Here is a 12806-nt window from a genome sequence, read left to right as displayed (position 1 = left end):
CGCGATATATTCTCTGTGCTGGTGTTGTATTTCTGGAAAACATCAACCAAGAGAGGAACAGAACTGCTTCAGCGACTCGTATTTCAGAGGGAGGAAGCATCAGAAAACACACACGGCTCCAGCGGCTGCATCCTCGCCGATACAAGGGAAAAGGAGCCTTTGACAGCAGAGCCTGAAAAAGACCGACGTGAACCTCCAGGTCTCATGGCACACCTTTAAATCAGATCTTTGAGATGTCCTTAGATTTGTAGTCGGAGCACAACAACACATTTTGCTCGATTTTGCAAAAGTCAAGATTCTAGATGTACACGTAGCAGCTTTAGGAACAAATTGCATGGCAAGCGAGTCACATGATACAACAGTTTATTTATTCTCGTCCCCGTGGTACACAGCAAACCAGTCTGAAGGTTTGCAAAGGCACTAATTGTGTAGACATCCAATAATAAATCATCAGGGGTCAAGTTGGTACAGAAGACGTTCGAACTGCATCGATTACAAATGGGTCACTTGACTGGAAATATTAGTAGCATTCAGATACAGATTCATCACACATCGGGCAAACATTCAATCCAACTTATTAGATGAGAGAAAGCACCATCGTATTTGACTGAAGACCTTTTTTTGCATGCATCGTTATTGTTAGAAACTTGCATTATGGATATTAACAGCACACGGTTTGGAAGTGGGCAAGAGGTGGAGTCTTGGAGCGATAGGGAGAAAATAAAAGCAACATTTTTCTGATAATAATGGTCTAACTGTTGAAGGATTTGTATGAATGTTTTAGGGGGAAATATGCTTTGCTTTCTTCCAGTCTAGCAAAAGCAAAATCATGTTTTTTGCACAAATTATACAGCTGAAATATAGTAAGTTGATCAGCTAAGTAGCTTCATACTCACAAGGATATGAGGGCGGTATGGTTGTTATTTAACTCTGCAAGAAAGCAAGTAAACATTTCCTAAAATGTTTAATCCTTTAATATGACTCTGCTGTAATGTGTGTGATAACTACCGTAGGTCACTATGCACTCATGCGTGTGGACACTATCATTTAGATGTACACTCTAGCTGTGTAGACAGAGGTGAGAACTGAGACTTTCTCGTCGGTCAGCGATAAAAAATAATAATAATTTTTTTTTTTTTTTTTAAATATCAACGTCAATATTATCCCCACAGTAAAATATGAAGTGTCACTGCTGGAGGACAGAGATGACATGTGTGTGATAACTTTGATACATTGTACGGTTCACTTTTTGAATAAAATGTCATTCAAGAGCATTAACTATCAGCTTTTTTAGCACTTTAACCCAAATACATTTCATTTTGAGTGCCGCTCCTTCTTTGGTTTGTGTTACACACACACACACACACCGGCACACACACACACACAGGTGATCTGTACAGACACAATAACACTGAAACTATCCGCAGTCATTTAGTAGAGATACAACAGCTGCTGTGTGTTGCCTGCTACAGGTTCAGCTAAAACCTTTTGCTTTTTAGATATAAAGGAAGACCATATGTGCAGCAGAATCTTTGCACATCCACACACTGTCGCTGGATAGATGGTGCGGGACAGAAACAGAGTCCAAAGAAAGTGAGTGTTTCAGTCAGAGACGGCAGTCGAATACACTTACAATCTTGTTAGCGAGCAGTATCGACGCGTCGTTGAGAAAACCCCCTTTACATCCCTCCGACACGTCATAAACAATGTTCAGTTTATATAGGGATACGGACGAGTTATAAAAGTACCCTGTGTTCAGCTGATGCACACACAGCTTTGCGTCTGCACCGTGAGCAACATTATGAGCATTCAGAGTCGAACAATCACTTTTAAGTCCTTACACGTCTCCGTCAGTCACGGGGATGAATAAAACAGACAATGTTAGCAAGTGTAAATGATGCGAGAAGTCTAAACACCTCAAAGCTGGTTATGTGGAAACTTGCCGATTAAGTCATTTCATCCAGTTCTTTTAAATCGATGCTGGTTAGTAGTTGCTACGTGGCTATGTTGTTGTTGATTACAACGTGAGCTTTCATTTCATAGTACTTTCCGTCAGTTTTTGATTTCCTTTCTCCCTTCCAGATCTAAGAGCAGCTTTGAGAACATGTCATAGGAATGAGAACTATGACAACAAGACGCAAGTAAGCTTACCCTTTCGTTTGTGTGCAGTATAACTAGACGATTTCCCATGGATTAAAACCATCTGTCCTTTAACACCCACGACACATCAACGTTGTCCCTAATGCGTCACTACAGCTTCAGTTGGGGTCAGGTTGCAACCGTCTCCAGCATTTTGAACATTTCACATTTTCAGAGCGAAGAACTGCGCCACCTGAAAGGCTGGAAAGCGTCGCCCTCACCCCCCGAACCAAAACTCATTCTGTTCCAATCATCTTTACACTGTGAGCAGGTATGAGGACTTTCTCCGCTCTTCACGCCCGACCCCTTTTGTTCTGGATTTGTGTAAATATTGACCTCACCGCTTAAAGTCAATCGTCTGCTTGGGTCCAGAATCCGTTGTGTTCCTTTACGAAGCCTCCGTGTCTGGTAGTCCTTGTACCTGGGTAGAGTTGCAGTACAAAACATCCGTAGAGAGAAACAGGAAATATCTTGTCATTTATATTATATAATAAATAATACGACTTTGTTCATATATTTTGTAAATGTAAAAAAAGTTCTGCCAAAAAAGGGGGGGGGTCACTGGCTGGCCCTTGATACAGAAGCAGCTGTTTTTTTTAAAGAAGAAATAATATATATTGCCTAATTTGGAGTATGAGGAGTCTGGGAATATAATCCATCTGAACTCTGAGTTTGAGGACGTGTCGGCAACTCTCAGCTCGGGGAAGATCAGAGAGGAGCTGGACGTAAGATGGAGTCTATTATGGTAAAAAAATACCACAAGCTGCTACCTCTAACGAACCAGTCCCTTCCTCCTCAAGTCTTTCCCCCCCAGACAGCATGTATCCATCCAGGCCTCAGATGTTGACGTGAAATGAGTCCCAGCTGTCGTCCTTTGCGATGCCGCTCCCTTTCTTTCCCGTGCCGTCTCCCAGCTCTCCGTCCGGCCTCTCTCCGGTGGGCGTGGCTCCAGGCTCCGGGTAGTCCTCGTCGTCCTCGTCAAAGTATCCGTTCTCCATCATGCTGAGGCTGGAGGCGGCGCTCAGGTCCTGGCAGCTGCCCTTGTAGTCCTGGATGGACTCGTGCAGGGACCACAGCTGGCAGAGCAGGGACATGTCCTGCTGCCGGAGCCCCACCTGAGGGACGCATTCAGAGCATGATTATTACTTAAAGAGGGCTTTTTGCAAACGTACTTATATTCTTGGTGTGTACTTTAAACTGATTTCTAGTAAGTGCACACTTTTTATTTTTTGCATTATTTTGTAATCTGCCATATGTCTAATGTTGGGGAATGTCCGGTTGTTTATGTGTAATGTGATAAATGTAAAAGAATCATGTTAAAAAAAAAATATGGTGGTTTGAAATCCGCCCAGCCAATCAGACATCGGAACCTTTTTCTCCCACGAAAGTCCCTGCTCTCTAGCAGCGACTGAAAAGGTTCTCAAGAACTCATTTTAGTACCGGCTCTTTTTGGTGTGAACGCGACAAAAGAGTTCTCATGAACCTTTGTGGGAAAAGTACTGCCGTGTGAATGCGCCTAAAGACTAGTTTTAGCTCTCAACAAGTTTTAAAAGTGTATCTTACCTTTTTTCACCTAGTTAACTTTTCGTTTTTTATTCATGCATATTTTACTAATCACTCCCCCCTCAAATGGAAATATGTGTTTACATAAATGGTGACCAAACCGTTTGAGACCCACAGACGACTAAGTTAAGTATCTAAACACTCGGAGTCCTTTACCTCATCTGAGCTGAGGTTATCCCGAGCTTGAATGACACAGAGACCAATCAAGGGCTTTGATTTATTATCTGTATGACAGTGGCCATGTCGGCAGGCCACATCATGTGGACAGCCAGTCACCCTGTGTGAGGCAGGCCACATCATGTAGACAGCCGGTCACCCTGTGTGAGGCAGGCCACATCATGTGGACAGCCAGTCACCCTGTGTGAGGCAGGCCACATCATGTAGACAGCCAGTCACCCTGTGTGAGGCAGGCCACATCATGTGGACAGCCAGTCACCCTGTGTGAGGCAGGCCACATCATGTGGACAGCCAGTCACCCTGTGTGAGGCAGGCCACATCATGTAGACAGCCGGTCACCCTGTGTGAGGCAGGCCACATCATGTAGACAGCCAGTCACCCTGTGTGAGGCAGGCCACATCATGTAGACAGCCAGTCACCCTGTGTGAGGCAGGCCACATCATGTAGACAGCCGGTCACCCTGTGTGAGGCAGGCCACATCATGTAGACAGCCAGTCACCCTGTGTGAGGCAGGCCACATCATGTAGACAGCCAGTCACCCTGTGTGAGGCAGGCACATCATGTGGACAGCCAGTCACCCTGTGTGAGGCAGACCACATCATGTAGACAGCCAGTCACCCTGTGTGAGGCAGGCCACATCATGTAGACAGCCGGTCACCCTGTGTGAGGCAGGCCACATCATGTAGACAGCCAGTCACCCTGTGTGAGGCAGGCCACATCATGTAGACAGCCGGTCACCCTGTGTGAGGCAGGCCACATCATGTAGACAGCCGGTCACCCTGTGTGAGGCAGGCCACATCATGTAGACAGCCGGTCACCCTGTGTGAGGCAGGCCACATCATGTAGACAGCCAGTCACCCTGTGTGAGGCAGGCCACATCATGTAGACAGCCGGTCACCCTGTGTGAGGCAGGCCACATCATGTAGACAGCCGGTCACCCTGTGTGAGGCAGACCACATCATGTAGACAGCCGGTCACCCTGTGTGAGGCAGGCCACATCATGTAGACAGCCGGTCACCCTGTGTGAGGCAGGCCACTTAACAGGCCAGGCCATCGGGAAACCCCCCGGTCCTCCCGATGGCCAGTCCGGGCCTGGGTACAGGAGGCGTAGAGCGAGGGATCATTGTCCACAAGTTAATCGATCGCAGATGGCGTCGTGGTCACAGACGAATAAAAAAAAAACTAAATGGGTCGCGAAATATAATTGGGCGGCCGTTAATATACCTGGGCGGCCCACCCAAGTATAGTCTATGTGTGGGAAACCCTGAGTACCATGTATTTTCAAACACCGGCACAAACCCAGAATATATTTTGTTAAATGATTCAAATCCCCAGAGTTACAAAGCCGGAGCAAAAATGATTAATTACAGCTTTCTCCTGGTTGTTAAAGGTCCCGTGTCATGCTTTTCTGGTTATTACCCGTCCCCTTGTGTGTTATGTAGCTTTTCTGCAGAGTCTCAAACCCTCAAAGTGCACCCTGTAGCGAGTACAACTCTAACACAGAAAAGACCTGTCTGTGCTGCCCCAGAACGCCTCGTTGGACATTTTCTTTTTCTATTGTTTACTTCTTGGGTATAGCGACGTATTTCGGGTATAGTTACGTTTGGACCAATCCGCGGGCTTCCTCATACACTTCGGTAGAAATGGCCATGACATGGGAACTTTAAAGGGGCCGGATTGTGCTTTTTAGGGGTTTACATTTTTTTAGATAATCTCCGAGTGGTTCTCTAAACTCTGCAGACAGCCTGAGACAACTAAAGCTACTAAGGATTATTTAGTACCCTTTATTTTCGAACACCAAAATGATTCAGACTTACAAAGCTAACGAACCATGACTTTTACTGTGACTTTAATCTTTTCAGCTAAACAGAGAATTGATGTGCAAATGATATTGACAAACTAGTCGATTCATTGATAATTTGATCAAAAGATGAATGATAGCTAAACGGTTTGATAATCAATTAATTACTACGGTTTCTTTTACAAAGAAAATACCAAATGTTCACTGGTGTCAGCCTTTAAAATCTTGCCTTTATATTTATTTGTAAACTGAATATATTTGGGACGTTTGTCAGACAAAACACATGGTGGTCATGTTTTAAAAATGCATTAATCTAAAGTGAAATCAACCAATAGGAGAGGAGATTAATCCGTAGCTGCTTCCCTAACTGACATTACTAATTCACGGAATAAAGAAAAGACACATCGACTGGCAGAGTTCAAAAGTGCATGTCGGACAGAGTGAACATCGCTGCATTGCATCCACACACATCACGGTCAGTTCAAACAGCTGAAGCCTCATGCTCCGTACAGCGGGGAGCGGCTCACAGATTCTCACCAATAGGACATCGACAACGTATTAAACGGTGCCAACTACAACCTCATAGTTACACATTAACAGAGCCATACCCTTTGATCAGGGAGCAGGGGAAGTAAAGCAGGGGCTTAGTGGAGCCTGTCAGGTCCAAATGCCACAGAGGTAGAGTTTCATATAGTTTGACTCTAAATGACTGGATGCGAGGAATGCTTTTGTCATGGATTCACTAAGCGCCGTGGAGGAGTCTACCTTGATACCGAAACTCTGTTATTAAATCCCTGCGGCTGGCAACGGGGAGTAAGAGTGTGTGTCACTGTTTACACCGCAATTACTGTAGCCTTATAATGTCTTAGTATGCACTACAGGTCAGGGTTATGCTAGCTCGTGAAAACGTTTTATACTGATACTAAAAGGTATTAAATTGAGCTGAGACTATAAATCAGCATGAGCGTAATGACTTAATGACTGCAGAGCTTATCCTGATGCTGGTTTCTCTTGTATTCTTACTGCTAGAGTTTGAAAAGACTTCATGTAGCATGTACACATATACACTGTGGGAATCAATGGGGTCTTTTCATAACCTCGGTAAACATACATTTCACTAAACAGAGTTGATATTGTGCAAAAATAGTTTGGGGCTAGTCAGGGTCCAACGATGACTTTCTATCACTCAAATGTAAGTGGACTGCAGGAAAGAAAGTGAAATCCATACCTGAAGATGATAGTAATTATATGTATGGTCATTTATATGTATGCCAAATGTGACAGGAGACTCTTACAACTTGTACAAAGTCGTAAACTTTGTGTTAAGAAGTGTGTAAATATGCACAAATCCAGGAAACATCCAAATCTATCCATCATTAAAATGTAAGACGGAAATGCAGGAAAGAAGCTAAAGCCATACCTGAAGATGACTACATTCAGGCAATGGTAAATGGGGTGTCTGCTGACATTTAAAAGGAGGCTATTATAATTTGGAAAAAGCCTTAAACCGTGTGTTAAAATTAGGGATGTAACGATACCAAAAACTCACGATACGATAATATCACGATAAAAAGTCCACGGTACGATATTTATCGCGGTATTGAAAAATAAAGAAAAAAAAGTGATTTTTTTTTTAAATTTTTTTTACTTTTTTTCTTTATTAAATAATATATCTGATTTGTACAGTATTTTAGTAAGATAGTAGTATTTTAAAGTGTCAACAATATAATAATCAGACCCTGCAATAGAATAAATCAAGTTTCACTTTTCAGTTTCAGTTTTTCAAGTAACTCAACTCTAACTCACTCGCTCAGCATCATCAAGGTTATCTTTTAGGAATATGAGCATGTCCACATTTCCAGGTAGAAGCTGGGATGTTTGGGCGTTTACAAAATCCCCTGCTGTGGAGAAAACTCTCTTGCTTGGTACTGATGTTGCGGGGACACAGAGACATGCTTTGGCCATGGGTGACAGCAGTAGGTCAAACTGTGCATTGTCTCTCCACCACTTCAAAAACAATACAGTTGTTGCCAAGAAGGTGAGGCTTATTGACAGGGCGAGATATAAATATACCGTTGGTACTTGTCAATGTCTCTAGGTATGAACGTAGCCCTGTAAATACGATGTCCTTTTGTGTTATCTGTTGTTTTATGTTCACGTTGTAACCTACTTGCTGCCATGTTGGACAGGTCTCACTTGAAAAAGAGATCGATGATCTCAATGGGACCACCTGGTTAAATAAAGGTTTAAAAAAATCGCGGTAGATTTTGTCAGTATCACGACGGGATCGAGACATTTATTTACCGCGATATCGCGATATTCGATATATCGTTACATCCCTAGTTAAAATGTGCGTAAGTATGCCAGACACCATCCACATACCAGTTTCTTTAAAGGCTTTGAAGCAGACCCATGTTCATACAAGATGATATTTTAATCCATGTATTTTAGTGCATGTTAAATGGTATGCATGCCGAATTAAGGAGCCTTGAACTGTGTGATAGAGGTGTGTAAATATATGCACAAAGCCAGGCAACATCTAAATATATCTATCCCTAAAATGTATATGGGCTGCAGGGAGAAAAGCGAAATGCATACCTGGAGAGTGGAGAGACGATATTTAATTCACGCAATGCTAAATCGTATGTATGCCGAATTAACTAAGAGCCTTTTACCATTTGTAAAAAGCCTTAAACTGTGGGTTAAGAGGTGTGTAAATATGCACAGAGCCAGGCTACATCCAAATGCCAGAGTTTCCTGAGGGGATTTGGCTGGCTCTGAATGTAGAGCGCAGAGGGATTAAAACATGTCGACAGACCAACCAACGGACAGGAACAAACTGACCACTTTCTTCTCGTTAAATACAACTAAAATGTTACCATTTCTTTCCGCAGGAGAGCCAGGGCAGCGTCCAGGTTGGCCGGCTTGTGTGACAGCAGGTTGTCGTTTCTGCCCCGGCTCAGGTCGTCCTGGATCATGGTCTTCTTCACGTACATCCTCTCCATGTCTCTCCAGGAGCCGCCGCTGGAGTTCAGCAAGCCGCTCAGGCTCTTCGGCAGCGGGGGAAGACCCTCGATACAGGCCATGCCCCCCAACGAACCGTTCGTAGACTTACCATTCATCGTCCTGTGAGTTACTGGCCGAAAAGATGCTGGGATTTAACACTAACGGTGACTGTTTGTTGGGGTAGAATCAGGGTAGAATCCTGTAAATGTTGTGAATAATCGGCCGTCTCTTCCACGCCAAACAGACTGAGCAACAGCCGTGGTTTTCTCTGCTGAGGGCGGCCGGTGACGACACTTCAAAGTACCCGGATTGAAGTAATTTCATTTCCGGGTTGACCATCAAAATAAAGGGGTTTTTTTTTGGTCCTACAATAAATATATATAAAATGTACTGTAGGTTCTGAAATCATTGTTATCCATTCAACAACTACAAGTTAAACAATATATTACTGTAAGAAGAATATGTATGTAACTCTGTGGAATATATACGATTGAATTGTATCAATAAAGTATTTATCTATTTATCTATCTATCTATCTATCTATCTATCTATCTATCTATCTATCTATCTATATCTATCTATCTATCTCTATCCATCCATTAATGTATTTATTATGTGCATGTCTTTCATGTTATTGCTGTATTGTTTTCATCTCTATCTATACTTAGCGCTCACAATGTAAATGTCCCCTCTGTGGGACGAATAAAGGAATTCAGAATCTGATTCAAACGTACATTTTAATGTTGAATCAGGTTTAGGAAGACAGAAACGTTTGGACCTTCACCAACCATGATACGATATAGGTTTGTTGGCTTCGTATAACTCATTACATTCAATAATTGGGCCCTATGGATGCATTTAAAGGGATTTAAAGGGGACCTACAGTACCATGCAAAATGCACTTTTTGATGTCTTTTATACATAAACATGTGTCCCCGAACGGTGTGTTAGGGAACTCAGTCAGAAAATAAAACCCTCTCTCTTTTCCTCCGTACCCAAATCTCTAAAAACAGGGCTACAACGGAGCTGATCCAGATTTGCGTCCGATATGACATAATATCTGAAATGTAGGCTGGCTTTACACCCACGGCCCAATCAGAAACGTTGCTATCAGAAACAATGCCCGACTGTTTTGGACGTAATATGGTCAGTGTTTACATTAGCATCGCTAACACTCAGAGCTGACCTGTACCGGAGAGCATGTGTGTGAAGAAGCTGGATATAAAAAGGAACTGCACCTTGTGGTAAGCCGGCAAGAGAGAAAGCCTTTGAGCTCCAGACTGTTTCAGATCCTTGATAATCCATGATATGGCGTTTCATCACGGCAGTATTTAATTTAGACCAGTGGATCTCAAATGGGGGTACGCGGACCCCTAGGGGTACGTTGGAGTACTGCAGGGGGTACGTGAGATTTATTGTATGTAATGAAAAAAACAACATAAGTAATGCATTTAAACAAACTAACTAATAGTAGATTAACTACTTTATTGAAAGCTTTACAGTATTTCTGGATAATAAAATGGGAAAAATAAACGGGGTGCTCTCTTTTCCTCTCCCTCTCCTGACAGCCCGTCAGTCTCGTGCAGCTCGCTGAACCTGTACTAAGTGACCCGACAGTAAAGAATACAGATATGTATAACTAGTTTAGCTAGTTCCAGAGTAGATAAACTAGCTAAGTGTGTTAGGTCTAACTCTTAGTGTATTTTGCTCCGCTCACCGGTCCGTCACAGCGGGGGAGCTGTGATCCGGAAGACCTGCGTGTACTTCGTTATGATCTGATCTCTCTCGCGTCCGGTTAGACTTCACTCGCGTTTATGTCCAAATCTATCAGATCTAGCTAGTTCTAGTTAATGATATGACTGCCTGCTTATCAAAGGACCTAAACAATAAGCGATGCTTGGCATTTGGATTTTTTTTTTGTGCTGACCTGGGGGTACTTGGCTGAATTTATTTTTCAAAGGGGGTACATTATTGAAAAAAGTTTGAGAACCACTGGTTTAGACAGTAGCTGCCATGTCCCGCATGAGCTCAGCCCCCTCCTTTTTTTTAATCCTTTTTTTTTTTTTTAAAGCTTTATACCCAAATCAGCACTTTTGAAACAGGAAGTGAAATAGAGGGATATGAGGCGTGGCTAGAATGGGTGATCTGTTTGGTATTTTTGAGCAAAACACTTCATAGACATGTTTTTGATATATTTTTATTAGTGCTGTCAAAATTATCGCGTTAACGGCGGTAATTAATTTTTTGAATTAATTGCGTTAAAATATTTAACGCATTTAACGCATGTGCAGAATGGCCCGCCCCATACGTGCCACCAGTGGCAGCGCCAGGGTATGGCTGGGGTAGGCTACACCCATACCAAGAAATGGCTTAGCCCCACCATGAAAAATGATGTTAAAGTAAGCAAAATAAAGTCTGCCAACTCGCGCGGAGTAAATTGCACAGACAGCAGTTAGTAAGATTGATTTCAGTAGCCACGGTTTTGAAAACTTTTGTCACGTAGTGATCGTCTTCTCAATAGAACATCTTTGATAACGGCGTGGTGTTGTTGCAGGAAGTCCCGACGGAGAATACTCTTGCTGTAGTACAGGGCAGAGCCATATAATAGTAATAATATGGCTCTGGTACAGGGGTGCACATAACTGGTACGCAGGTTAGGTGCGTAATCTGAAATGCGTACCGTCACTTGTGTCACAAAGCGCATTTGCGTACCGACGTACCTGTGAAGCTTTTCCAGAAGGCGGTTAGATCACCGGACGACAGAGTCGGTCTCCGTGTGCACAGACAGGGCTGCTGTTAACGTCGGTCTGTACAACGGAACTGTGCCAAAACTACGCCAACCGGCTGCGGAGGGAGACTATTTTGGACATAGTTCGAATGGTGATTAATCATGATTAATTAATTTTTAAACTGTGATTAATCTGATTAAAAATTTTAATCGTTTGACAGCCCTAATTTGTTATATATCTGAGACCATGCTATTGCCTAAAAATAGCATGATAGGTGACCTTTAAGACTTTGTGGCCGACACATCTGGCTGCTGACGTTTTGATGGACTGGTTTTGTTAATGACAAATGTTGATTTTTTTTTTTTTTAGTATGGGCATTTTTATAAAAAAATGTTACTAAGAAATGTAGGTGTAGGTTCTGTAAACATGTTTTCCTTTTCACAACCCTACATTTTTCATGTTGAGTCAGGTTTAGGGATGGTAAACCATTCGACCTTGATAGCGACTATAATTAGATTTATTCCACATAATTTATTCAACTGGAGAGCTGGTCCCTCTGGAGGCATTTGAAGGGTTTTAAATGACTTGGAGGCAGACACATCTGGCTGTTGATGTTTTGATTAATTGGTTATTTTAATGAGGAGTTTTGGTTAAGATATTAGATATGTTATGTGTTCATTGTTTTATATTGTTGTATATCTTATCTTGCCTTTATATTAAATAAGAAGACTCTTGAATATATATTAGTATATTTTTAAACAACTACAAAGCAGCAAAATATCAAAGGCATTGACCAGTTAAATTATGTATTCAAGTATTTGGAGACATTTATGAAAAGTGGACATATACTGGAGGTCTCCTTGTGGTGTTCGCATTTTCACAGAATAATTGTGACTACTCAGTTCCAAAAAGAAAATGTAATTTAAAAAAATGTACATTTATTTTGAAATCCAACTTCCGGTCATCTCATGTTTGGATATTACCTTGATGGTGCTGATTGTGGCTGAGAAGTCAAATCCGCTTCCTGTCCATTTAACACTGTGGCTGCTGGGCGTCTCCCTAGGCAGGAAAACTGAGTCTGTTTGATCTGTTTAAGTTTTTTTAATTCATATTCAAAATGATTTGAACACCAGTAAAGATATTTTGACCAAAGCATACAAAATTTAAAATATATTCTTTACTGTGTTAGTGAAGAAACGAGGTAAGATATTTGACAAACATTTATGATAAGAAATAAGAAACATACATTCCACCTTGAATATACAGTATAGCCAACGACATTTAGCTATAACATCAATACAGATTCATTCATATACACTTTCTATTTGGATACATTAATAACTATTGGAGAAACATATACACAAGTCTTAATAAAAATGACTACAAAAAAG

General features: G+C 42.1%; 1 protein-coding gene across 1 annotated transcript; it reads right to left on the bottom strand.

Moving 5' to 3' along the window:
- Positions 1 to 346: 346 nt before the first annotated feature.
- fam89a (family with sequence similarity 89 member A) lies at positions 347 to 8989 on the bottom strand. Its single transcript, XM_034076209.1, has 2 exons — positions 8560 to 8989; positions 347 to 3254 (listed from the first exon to the last, which is right to left on the bottom strand). The coding sequence occupies exons 1-2, from the start codon at positions 8800 to 8802 to the stop codon at positions 2976 to 2978; spliced, it is 522 nt and encodes a 173-aa protein (XP_033932100.1). The 5' UTR covers positions 8803 to 8989; the 3' UTR covers positions 347 to 2975.
- Between the last annotated feature and the right edge of the window lie 3817 nt (positions 8990 to 12806).

The sequence above is a fragment of the Pseudochaenichthys georgianus genome, chromosome 24 (assembly GCF_902827115.2).
Source record: "Pseudochaenichthys georgianus chromosome 24, fPseGeo1.2, whole genome shotgun sequence".
NCBI classification, from domain to species: Eukaryota; Metazoa; Chordata; class Actinopteri; order Perciformes; family Channichthyidae; genus Pseudochaenichthys; species Pseudochaenichthys georgianus.
This window is presented reverse-complemented; position numbering and strand designations above follow the sequence as displayed.